Source organism: Chaetodon trifascialis, chromosome 17 (genome assembly GCF_039877785.1).
Source record: "Chaetodon trifascialis isolate fChaTrf1 chromosome 17, fChaTrf1.hap1, whole genome shotgun sequence".
NCBI classification, from domain to species: Eukaryota; Metazoa; Chordata; class Actinopteri; order Chaetodontiformes; family Chaetodontidae; genus Chaetodon; species Chaetodon trifascialis.
In genome coordinates this window covers 4855923-4868296 of record NC_092072.1, presented here as the reverse complement: position 1 = coordinate 4868296, position 12374 = coordinate 4855923, and the positions used below count along the sequence as shown (strand labels likewise).

At 45.2% G+C, this 12374-nt stretch overlaps 1 protein-coding gene across 15 annotated transcripts in view; it reads right to left on the bottom strand.

The window, feature by feature from the left end:
• pleca (plectin a) overlaps positions 1-12374 on the bottom strand; it is a 97143-nt gene that overhangs the window by 18673 nt on the left and 66096 nt on the right. For all 15 annotated transcript variants that reach the window (XM_070984213.1, XM_070984211.1, XM_070984214.1 and 12 more), the window contains 16 exons: positions 10494-10571; positions 10289-10381; positions 7331-7497; positions 4251-4366; positions 3912-4018; positions 3672-3791; positions 3474-3569; positions 2879-3006; positions 2160-2253; positions 1915-2069; positions 1444-1780; positions 1076-1153; positions 784-945; positions 583-687; positions 406-501; positions 171-296 (listed from right to left, as the gene is read on the bottom strand). In XM_070984213.1, coding sequence (XP_070840314.1) covers positions 171-296; positions 406-501; positions 583-687; positions 784-945; positions 1076-1153; positions 1444-1780; positions 1915-2069; positions 2160-2253; positions 2879-3006; positions 3474-3569; positions 3672-3791; positions 3912-4018; positions 4251-4366; positions 7331-7497; positions 10289-10381; positions 10494-10571 — 2058 coding nt within the window. The remainder of the gene's footprint in view (positions 1-170; positions 297-405; positions 502-582; positions 688-783; positions 946-1075; positions 1154-1443; positions 1781-1914; positions 2070-2159; positions 2254-2878; positions 3007-3473; positions 3570-3671; positions 3792-3911; positions 4019-4250; positions 4367-7330; positions 7498-10288; positions 10382-10493; positions 10572-12374) is intronic.

Below are 12374 nucleotides of genomic sequence, written 5' to 3'. Positions count from 1 at the left end.
GATTTAATCTAAATACTCAAAAATGATGTTTTACGGTGTTCCAAGCATAATTCTTATCGTTAAGCTTCACACAGAAAACAGCGGCAGAGGCGGCTCGTGCAGCTTTAAGTCATCCCATGTTGCATCAGAACAAGTTTAACTCTTAACAGCTGAACAGTGAATAAACCTACAGCTGCGTCCTGCAGTAGATCTTCCAGCCGCGTAACCGTGATGGAGCGGTCGCAGGTGTACTTCCTCTTCATCGTGTCTTGCATCTTTCTGATCCTGTCCTCGGCCTCCTTCACGTCAGAGAAGAACTGCGCCAGGATGAAAGAGGAGAAGTCGAGATGAAGCGTCGTTTAAGAGTTCTGAACAAAAAGTCCAGCAGAGCAGAAGTCAAACCACGCTTTGGTGAAGCGGACGTACCTGGAAGTAGGCGGTGTTCTCTTTCAGGTGGGTCTCGATGCAGCAGCACAGCTGGAGGATCCAGCTCCACTGAGTCTGCAGAGCTGCAGTGAAGGCCTGAGGAGGGAGGAGAAGGTGGGTTGATCTGATCAGTCTGATCTGTTTACAGTCTGCAGTTGTCATTTTAAGTAGTCTTACCTCTATAGTCTTCCTGGCTGGGTGTCCGTCCCTCAGCAGTTTGTCTCCTGTGGCCTGGACGGTGCTCATCTTCTTCTCCCTGAGCTCCAACTCCCTCATCAAACCCTGCACCCCAGAAACAACCAGAGTCACATCACCGTCATCGCCACGACACAGCGCTGTGGCTGAGACCTTATCAGAACATCATGCCGTTAACTCTACCGAGTAGTTTTCTTTCTTGGCCGCCATGTTGGTGTTTCGTTCACTCCAGTCGTAGTTGACCTCCTCTTCCTCTTTGTCGTTCAGCCACATCAGCTCTTTGGTGGCTGCAATGACGAAGGCGTGAAGCTGGTCCAGGTACTGCAGGCGGGCTTTGGAGGCGTTCTGCGAGGGAGATGACAGAAGATGTCGTTTTCAAGATTAATGTTGCAGCAGCTCTGTCTCTACTTCGTGCAAAACTTAAAAAGTAAATGTGTTGAGTCAGTTTTTTCTGTTTTGGTGTTTTGTAACGTACCAGCAGTTTGCCGTACTGCAGCTCCAGTCTTCCCAGGTAGTCACGGTAGGCAGCTTTACTGGCAGGTGAGATCTGACTCTGGATCAGGGAGAGGCAATAAGAAACCGGTCAGCCAAGCAAGTTTTTGTGGTAATAAATGAAAAGCAGAGATGTTCATCACTTTATTGCTGGCTGAGATTTAAATCTTCGTCCTGAGAGTCTTGGTAAAAGCACATCATTGGATATTATACAAACCAACACAGACGCCAAACACTACAGGAAGAAGAACGAGCAAAGGAAGAGGAAAGAAAACGAGGCCTCCATGCTTCTGCCAACAGCCCAAAATTCCTTTCAGTATAAAACATCTGCTCCATGTCAGCTGTTTGTACCTCATCGGCCTTCGCCCTCTCGATCTTGGAGCGGAACTCCTCCACAGACTGGTGCAGGCCGCGGTGGCTGCCCAGCTGGGACTCGACAGTGGGCAGGTCGGAGCCCCACTCCCCGTCGTCCACTCGGCGCTGGTTCTCCTCCACCCAGCCCAGCAGATCATGGATGTAACGCATGGTGACTTCATCCAGCTCGGGCCGCACCCTCATGGGGGCCTGCTGCAGGACCTGGGCGGTGTGGATCTGGGTCATGGGGATCTGGGTGGCGGTCACACCTGACTTGAGGCGCAGGTTGTACTCGCTGCGGAGGTTCACCAGCCTCTCGTGCAGACGATACACTCTGGAGCCGGAATCAGAACGTCAGTTAGTGCTGATGTGACGACGCGATCGACAGGAATCGCGATTTTATATTTTTATTAAATATAAAATGATAATGAAAACAGTCATTAGCTGCGAGTTTGATTCGTTTCGCACCTGCGATACATCTGCTCAGCCTGAAGGTGGCGTCCATCTTTGAGCAGCTGCACGTCGTTGAACAGGAAGCGGATCATCCCCTCCGCCTTCTCCAGGTCGGCCTCCATCTCTGCCGAGTGCTGAGCGGGTTTCCCCGAGCTCAGCATCCTCACGTCCTGCCGCACACAGACAGAACACGTTACAGCGTGCTTTCCGGTCACATGATAACCATCTGCTCTTTAAACGGTCTTTAAGTGGCACCTCACCGTCTGCAGCAGAGTCTCCACCTGGTTGAGCTGCTCCTCACACACCCCCGACTCCATCTGGACCTTACTGACGACCCTCTGAAGTCGCTCCAGCCTGCAGAGGGAGAGGGGGGAGGTCAGAGGTCAAAAAGCAATGAGGATAGCCTCAAGGGTGCTTTTCTGCTATTTCAGATGTGATAAACTAAAGCAAAACAACTCCCTCATGACTTAATCTAAACTATTAGACTAAAAAGTGAAAAAACGAAACACTCACTCCGTCTTCCGGCGGAATAAAAACTTTAACTCGTATCCTTGATGCATGAAAGCCATGACAGCGCTCCGCTCAAGTACAGATGATGTTTTTCACCGCAGCGCTTTCCTAAGGTCTTTGAAGAACTAAAATCAAAAGCTACGCCCTGCCAGTCTTGTGATGAAAGAAAAAGTTTCTCTCCAATGGAGCGTATTATTGCGAGGGAGTCGCCGTGGCGATGGCATGGTTGTCATGTGTTTGCCCTAATATGATTTTTACTTCCCATCCCACAAAACCAACTCGGTTTCATTGCAAAGTGAAGACTTCATCATTAGGAAATGAGTCATCCTCATGGTCACACAGTGCGGTGATTCATCCCAATTTTTTTTTTTTTTCTTTTTTAATATCCTGTGATTTTCTGGCCAGTTTTCAAAAATTGTCGAGTTTGTTTTGGTAGCAGAGCATGTGATGAGGCTTCTACATCGCTTGCCTCTCAAATTCTGTCCTGAGGAGACGCTCTCTCTCCAGGATGGCAACGTGCAGACGACCCCACTCCTTCTCCACATCAAGGGGGTGGTGACCCGGCGGCACTTTGACGACACCAGCCTGAACGGCACCCTGCGCAACAAGAAGCAGATTAGAGCTGCAAGCAACCGTTATTTACAATTATCTCCTTGATTAATCGCTCGTATTTATAAAATGTGTAAAAAAAGCAAACTGTACTAAACACGTGTTTCAGAATCCCTCCCACCCCTACGGAGGCACCCTATCTGTTGGTGGTGGTCCAATTAACACAAAAAGACTATTTTTTTGAGAGACAGCATATGTTCAAGGCTTCAGTTGTATACTCGATTATTCTTTTTAAAAATTACCACAAAATGACAAGACTTTTTTGTAAATGTTTCATTAAGTGCAAGCAGACGGTCGAATGTAAAGCTGGAATCTGTCTCGGTTATAATTGGAGAAAACTTTACGACACACGGTGCAAACATGGCTGCACAGCACAAAAATACCTTTCCAAACAGTCTCAACATCTGACTTTAAAGACAGAAAGCAGATTCATTGGAGCTGCTGAGGAGACTCACCTCAAAGGACTTGAAGATGTGCTTGGAACGGTTCTTGTCGGCCTCTTTCGCAGGAAGCTCTGTTTCCTTAAACTTCAGAAACTGACGCCAAAGAACCTGCAGATCAGAGAAGGCGTGAATAAACTGATCATCAGCTCGCCGTTTTTCTCCTCTCCAGTCAGCCAAAACGCTTTATGTTGAGGACCCCAATCTGCTCACCTCGATCTCCTCATAGCTGGTGGGGAACTTCCTCTCCTCAAAGACGAGGATGTGGTGTCTGATCCACTGCAGCAGCATGGTGACCAGCTCATAATACTCCTGCCAACGCAGCTCCAGCTCCTGAAGCACAGACACAAACACGCTCAAGTCAGCTGTGATCACCTCGGACGCTACCACGACTGTGCAGAGCATCAAGGTGACTATTTAGGCCTTGATTGAAATGCTAATGGATGGACTCACATTGGCTTTGACACCATCCTGAACATCTGGTACCCTGGGCATGACATCGTACAGAGAGGAGACGTATGTGATGATGGATTTCTCATCGGGATGAGGCACATCCACATCTGTACAGAGAGCAGAGAAAGGGATTAAAAGAAATGAAGTGAAGTCCGAGAGGAAAGACGAGTTTACTGATAGATATTAAACTGAAAGTGACATCTAAAGCTCAATGCACAAACCTACTGTTTTGCACTACTGCATGCATGGGATCAATAAAGTTATATCTTATCTTATATTGGCTGAGCAAAGAGTTCAAGGTGATGAACATGTCAAATGGTCCCGTGTGACTTGTCTCACCCTCGGGGTCCAACAGTCTGGTGACGCCCAGGTCTCTCTCTGCCACGGAGAAGGCCTGCTCCAGGTTCTCCTGGTTGCTCTGTCGGTACACCTGACTCATGTCAATCAGAGTGGGCCTGAGGAGGACAGAGGGAGAACGGTGAGAAATGGGCGGAAATGACACTTATTACTGTCAGTCAAGACTTTTCTTAAATCATGTCTGACAGCTGAAGTCATCACTGTGAGAGAAAGTCATTAATTACCTTCTCACATCTAGGATTTTGCTGTTGCTTTGACTTTTTTACCTGCCAGCCATAACTGAGTGGACAGCTGCCAAGTAAAAAAACAAAAAAAAACAAAACGCATATTTGACATGTTGCCGGAGGCAGTTTGATCGAGTGTAGTGTGTTTGATACCAGAAAGGGCAAGAAAAAACGAGTCCTCCCTGCTGGAGGAGCTTAAAATTCCCCCAACATTTCATACACAAAGACAGACACTTTGCTTTTCAGTGCACTTTGCCAGGAAGATAAATGCCGGCTAATAACATGTAGGCACAAGCACAGAGCATCTGAGGACCACAAACACCAGCGACAAAGATACCTTCAGGACACACAACGTAAAGTAACTTCTGCACGTGTGAGAAAGCTTTTCCAAAACATGACTGGAAACAGATGTTCATACACTTGCACGACTCTCTGGATGTAGTATTCCTTGCGTGGCCGGCGTGGTTCCCTCTCCACATAGCAGGCTTGTCTGTAGGACCGTCTGTCCCTGCTCAGGTGGATGATGTGAGGCTCTGATCCCGATTCGTGCTCCTCGCTCTGGGAGCCTCGACTGGAGCGCGCCCCGATGCTGTTGGAGCCCTGGCCCGAGTCGAAGGAGTTCTCGACGGGGATGTCCTCGCACAGCATGACCACCCGGTCCTCCAGGTCGCTGACTGAGCCGGCGGTGCTGCTGGAGGCGCTGTTCAGACGCCTCTTTCTCGAGTGAAACTTCTTATTCAGGTTCAACATTGTGGCGAGATTCAAGCTGATGACACTGAATGTTTCCGAGTGAGTGAGGCTGAAAGTCTTGTTACTAAAAGAAAATCAAATCTACAGCAGCTTTGAGGTGGATTTCATCCTGACTCAAGTCCACCGCTGATCCATGATTATATCCAGATCTCTTCTCCTTTCAGTCGATCACTGCAGCTGCACATCCTGCTCTTCCTCCACCGAGAAGCGATCTGTGGCAGAGCGGAGAGCGTACCTGTGTTTTGCTATGACCTGCCGAGGCTCCAGTGCGCACACCTCCAGGGCAACCATGTCTCAGATTAGCGTGATACACCCACTCCTTCAAAGAAAACGCTCTGCCTTTTCACACAGAATGATGCCAACTCAGGTTCTACATGTTATTTTTATGTCGTGCAGTGAGCGATTCCTGCAGGGCTCGTTTTTTTTCTCTCCACGTTTAAAGTGGTACTCCACCCAAAATATATGGTTGGAGTATGAAACAGGCGTCTCCGGCAGGCTTGAAAGATGGCTGTTAGGGCTGAGGAGGATTCATGTGAGTTACAAAGTTTTCACAGCAAGAAAAAGTACGAAAGCATCGATAGAAACTTTTCAAAGACCTCCTGCAGCGAAATGTGTTGCTGATTTGTGCTCCTCAGAAGGTTCAGAACAGTCATATTTTTGTCCAAATCTGGATAAATAAACTGATATTATCAGAGCTGCAGTGCATTTATTCTTGCTTTGATGCACCAGCGACTGTTTGGAACAGATGGACGGCAGAGACACAGACCGCACGCTGCAGGTCAAGTTTAGGAAGCTGGACACAGTTTTCCCACAGTGACTGAAAACCAGTGTAAGCAACATACATCCAAACTGACCACAGCTGGCTTTTAACACCCAGAAACAGCTTGGCAATACTTTCTCATTAGTAAGCAGCACATAAACACTTCATAAATATGCACATAACGCTGTGGTGTCCTTGATATTGTTTCAAAATTCTGTTAATGTTCAAGGTGAAAGTTTTCCATGGGAATTAACAGGAAGTTAAGGGCAATGACAGGAACTAACAGGGCTCAGATAAAACATTAGTGTTGGCAGTCGTGTGGGCTGCGTTGGAAATTTACTGAAGTCCTTTTTAACGGGATGCAGAATAATTACCTGTACATGTGATGGAGGAGTGTGCAGCTGAACGTTACGCTTCATTTAAAACTTCGAACCAAAACATGGCGCAAGACCTCATTTTGCTTTTAATGTGGATTTCTTCCCCAAATAAGTCCATACCTAAAAGGTACGACTTTCAGAATAAGTCATAATTTTTCCAAATTTCCCAAGCTTAACTTCACCTTCTGGAAGTGTACAGACCCTTTGTAACCCTTGTGTTTGATAGCAGTCACTGTATGAGGACAGTTTAAAGTGTTTATGTTGGTACTTGTCATCGATTGTCAAAAACGGGGGTATGAACAGTTAATGACTGATTTCACAGTAAAACTTAATTATCTTTATCGATTAGGATTACGTGCATGAACAACTTCTTTCAGTGTGTGCTAAAATGTATGTTTTTAACCAGGCAGGTTTAAAACGTAAAGGTATGTTGTTCATTCATCACCAGAAAAACAGTTTGACAAAAGCTCCTTCAAGGTCAAAGTCCAAGTTTTTTACAGATGCTTCACAGGAGACGTTCTAGTTGTAGACGATGAATTAATAACAATGAAAAGTGTCTTTATAAATCTGCCCTTCATTAGCTCTTAATGTGCTTCTTATGAATATCAAATGGAGTTTAAAAGGGAGATTTCTGGTCAGAAATGAATGAACTGGAGAGTTCAAGTCTGACTATGTTGATTTTCATCTTCCAGACAACTACCTCTGTCCTGACTTGCTAAGAATGCTGCTCTGACTTAATTCGGCGTTCCTGGCTCTGAACGCATTGTAATAAATACAAAATGACACAGTAACATGAAATATGAAAAAGGTCACAGAGAAGACCTTTTAACTATGTGTGAAATGTTTGTCCTGAGGTGTTAACGGCATCCCGAGTCCAGACAAGCTCTTCTGAGCCGAAAGTGCTTCAGCAGCCGCGCTCTGACCTCGATCTGCCGAGGATCAGCATCTCACCTGTGTTTGTGTATGATGGCGTTGAAGAGCTTGCCATCCCTCCAGCTGGTGGTGAAGTTGTCGCAGCGCAGGCCCTGGTATCCCTCCACCATCCTCTGAGACCAAAGCAGCAGCTTCTCTTTGGCCGTCATGTCGTCCGACTGGCCGTTCACCTGAATGTCTGAGATCTGGAGGAGGAGACGGTGCAGCTCGTCAGCATCGGGTGCAGAGTGAGAAGAACTTACTTCCATTTCATTTCTTAGTTAACCAGTAACACCGCCTCGCCACTGCATGCCTCCGCCAACCATAGGTGTTGCTGCAAAGACGCTACAAATTGCAAAAGGTAGCTTTCATGGGTTCATGAGGATGGGACGGACGGACAACCTGAAAACATCACACTTACAACCACAGCTGTCGCCGGTGCAGAGGCATGAAAACCACGAGCAACTTAGCTTTTCAGGGCGTTAATGTGCTTATAATTTCTGATGACATCTCGCATAATTTTAAGAATCTCAAGGTTTCTCCTAACCATCATGTGTAAAGCTCTGACTGGTGTATTTCTGAAAAAGCGTTCATGGTTAAAAAGCGTCTCCTTTGATATTTCTGTACTGAATATGATTGAAGTGTTGGTTGAAGTTCAGGAAAAAATTTCCAGTTTGCCCGCTGATTTCTTCCAGACTTGAGATGAGTCACACAACCTCGACTAACAACCACCACTTTCACTTCTTGAAGGGCACATGAAATCCATTAAACTCACTGTTTTGGAGAGAAACACAAACGCTTTGTGATTATATGCGCGCAAAACAGAAATTATAAGTTACAGCGTCTATGAGTCACTGATCTTACAAAGATATTGTAGCTCCAAACTAAAGTTCTCCATAAACACTCTGTAAATGAGTGCTGGACTGTGCAGCAGAAGCTCCACAGGCAAATTCCTCTTTTTTAAGAGCGGCGAGGCAAAGCTATGAGTCACAAGAACACACAACAAGAAAATCCCTCAGCAGTTCATTCTTCTGCATGAAAGAAGACAGACTGCAAATCAAACCACAGCTTCAATCAGAGCAGATGTCCTTTAAGGTGTGCTGTGTTGATGCTGAGGGACTTAACATGAATTTTACAATTTGATTTTGCAGCTGGTTGAGTGGCTGCGGCTATTTCGCGCTAATCCATCACCCAGTAGTTGCTGTCTGTGCCATATCTATAATCAGAGGTACAAACTGTACTTATGAAAAGTCTTTGGTGTTTGTTTCGGTCTGCTTGACGTACCAGCCGGGCGGGGCTCTCCACAAAGCCTGCACACGTTGTAAAAGGTTGTAATAATCACAGGAAACCTTTGAAATTTACTGTTTTCTTTGCTTGTTTGTTTAACTTTGACTATTGTCCTGATGCAGAAAACGTCACCTACTCCAATCAAGTATCTGCACCTTCTATTTGAGCATCTGTTGTCTGTGTGTCACACTCACATTTTTATCCAGAAATAAGCAGAAAAGGGTGCAAAAGTAGGGAAATCTTCTGTATATTAGCTGCACATTATGCATGGAGGGGAGCTTGCACTTCCAACCCTGATAAATTTCATCGCCTCTTACTGGAACAACTGCAGCTTTATTACCATGACAGATTATTTTCAGTGTTTTTTGGTATGATGATGAGTCACAGCAGAACTAACAATTTCACTTACAGGCTCATTTTTTTTTTTAGCAGGAAAGGGTGGAGGAGGGAAAAAAGAAGGTGTCTCTTCCTTCTGCTATTTTCCCTCCAGAAGGGAAACCCCGATGCTGCAGTGTGGACGTGGGCAAAAAGTGACTCAGAAGCTGGATGGAAACAGGACCTCCGCCCTCGCAGCCTCTTTTTAAGAGTGCTGAGAGGATCCCGACTCCCCCTCTGTCACGAAGGAGGCCCATTATTCATAATGGTCACCTGTGCATTAGTAAAATGTGAGCTGCACCCGGGGAGCCCACAGGAAGCTCACCATTGTTTGCTATGACTAGCATGTGCCAAAACAAAGAGATTATGGGCTCGTTTTGAAGAAATAATAGCTGACTGATGACTCAGTGCATCGATATGGAGCTCTTTTGTTTTCACTCTTTATATTCACTTTTTGTTCAGCCGGGGAAACAGTTAACTTTTAAAACATGGCTGCTCTCTCTTCCGCCGCACCTCACTGGTTTCTGAGTCTTGAGCTGTCGCGCCCACGACTCCAGCCAGCTTTCTCAAGGGAATCACTGAGTCACACGGGACGGGGGAAGCGATCCCACATCCACATCCCAACATAACCATCTTACCCATAATAGCATCGAAGAATCTTCATGTCCTCCCACTCTTTTTTTTTTTTTTTTTCAAATCTACCAAACCATCTCCCAAAGAGCAACCAAACTTTCCTCTTCCCCGTCAGAAACACATCTGCCCTCTGACGAATGTTCTCCTCCGGCGTGGCCTTTGGCGGTTTGAGCAATTTTACGCTGTTTATGTTTGAGAATGAGGATCCCCCGTTTGAACGAAGATTTACCAGCGAATTATAGAGCTGCACGGGACGACAGAATAGAGTAAAAAAAGGCTTTGAAATACACGTCAACCTCCTTTTTTAAAAATGAATGAATGGCTTTTCTCAGTGTTTAGTCTTTGTGCACTCAAGGACAGCAGAAGCGGTGGTAGTTGTGTATAAGAGCCTAAACACTGCCAAATGTCCAATAAAGCCCATTTGGAAATGATTGGCTGCTGGACTGCGCTGTACTGTAACTGCTGTGTCGACACCGGCCTGAGGCCGATGATTGAAGCCCAAAGAGGGAACAGCGCTCTGGTTTTTCTTACCGTGCAGCGGAAACAAACTAATCACGATGTGCTCAAACTGCATGAAACGCATGTTACTCATACAATGGAGGAATCTGTTCTTATGCAATTAACCAACAAAATGTGATTCAGCCGCTCCAAATCTCCTAGTTTACTTTAGCAAAATTAGCCTGTCAAGGTGTCCAACAATACCTGGAAGTGAAGGATGATGGTCCATATCAGCCCCAGGGTCAGCTTGGGGTTTCCATCTGCGATGTCATCATTCCTGATGTTGACCAGTTTGACCTGAGAGGAGCATGGATACCAATGAACTACTTAATGGACAGCTTTAAGTTTATTCGCACTGTAAACAGCTGGTTTGACCTTTGATGTATTAAAAATGTCATTATTTACTGACCTGTCTGTGTTTGAGAAAGTCCAAAGCGATCTGTACGTTCTGCAGCTTGTGGAAGCGCATCCGGCCTTTCTCCCGCGGCTGTAAGAGACGAGAGGACATCAAACATCAGGACGAGGCAACGCATGAGGTGTGAATGACCAACAAACAACCCCATGACTGACGAACAAGTGTGTCAGTGTCCACCTTTTGTGTTCAGAGCAAAGATCTACTCTACTGTCTAAAGAATCATTGCAGTCATGGAAAAGACTGAATGAGCAAATTTGAAGCGTGATTCAAATTCGGCGTGGCTGTGATTGAAGCGTTTGGCCAGACCTTCGCCAGGTCTGACCAGCAGAATGACCCTGAAATGCATTAACAAACCAGCCGGGATGTCTGCAGGTGAAAGCATGAGAATGAATGACACACGATCTCAGTGATTCCCCCAATCAGCAGTCACAATCCTCACTTTCTCTGACAGCTACGCTCATCTTTTTCTGGCACCTTTTACGTCTTTTACTGTCTTCAGCCCTGTTCTCACGGGACTAGCATTACCAACAGATCTCATGTGTTTGATGCAGATAATCAAGTATTTTACCCAAATTTACTGACGTTATCCCCTGAGTACGATGTCAGGGCTCTGCGTGACATCCGCCTTCTGAACGGTAAGAGCAGCCTCTTGAATTTGCACCAAAATGAGGTCAAAACTTTCATTTCGAATTGCCAACGCAGCCTTTAAATCTCGATGGGGACAGAGATGGAAAAAAGAAAGCAAAAAAACTTGCAATAATATTAATTTGCAGTGGAATTTTTACTTTAAACAGGATGGACACGGTAGATTTGCTCTGGATTAAGGTCACAGACGACCTCCAACTAGTAGAGGTCCCGCGGTAATACTAGTCCCGGGATGTTATCGCAGTCCAATCGAGCAGAATCGAGCAGCATCCACAATTTCTAAACCTGCACAGGAGAGTTACCCCAGGAGTGATGGCCATGACATGCACAGGTGCTCCACATTTCAAGCTTTAAGCCAGTATGAAGCTTTGCTGCATTAGTCAACATTTCGGCTTGCAGTGATGAAACTGTGGCCTTTGCTTTCAGCACAGTGAGGGACACCTGAACCCTAAATCTGACAGATTTGAAGGATCATAGCTGCAGTTTGTATTTTTAAAAGCTGCAGCCTCATGATAAAATATAATAAAACTACAGACTGATATCCATGCACACATCTGCATCTATTCTTAACATCTGGTTACCTGTCTGTCACAGAATTCATTTTAAAATTCTTTTATTGGTTTTTAAATCAGTGATTGGCTTGTCCCCGTCCTATCTGTGAGACACGCTTAAGACCAGTTCTTAAGGCCAGAACTAAAAGGCCCAGAGAGGCAGCTTTGTTTATTTGTTTGTTAGTTACGCCCCAAACCTCTGGATCAGCCTCCAAATCTGCTGATGCATCTTTTTAACATAATTTTCTCCTGAGGTGTCTTTTCCTTTTTCCTGACGGCTGTTTTATCTTATTTTAATTCTACTTTTTTATTTCATTTTCCTTGTTTTTATTGTTTTATGACACGGCATTATTTGCTTTCATGTGAATCACTTTGTGTTGCATTTTATGCATGAATTGTGCTACATAAATAAAGTTTATTATTATTATTATTATTATTATTATTATTACAATAACTAGTCCACCTGTTTTAAGTTAGAGAAAGAAATGTCCTGAAGATAATTCACAACAACGTTTATTTCCTTTTCTATGCAAATTATATCATCATTATCACATTCCTCGTTGGTGTGTTCAGATAAAAACCACTGACGCTGAAAGGCTCTGGATGCATGAACGTTGGTGTCAGAAAAATCAACCCCAAAGATTATGAAAAGTGAAAAATGTCATTTCTTGGATGAAAA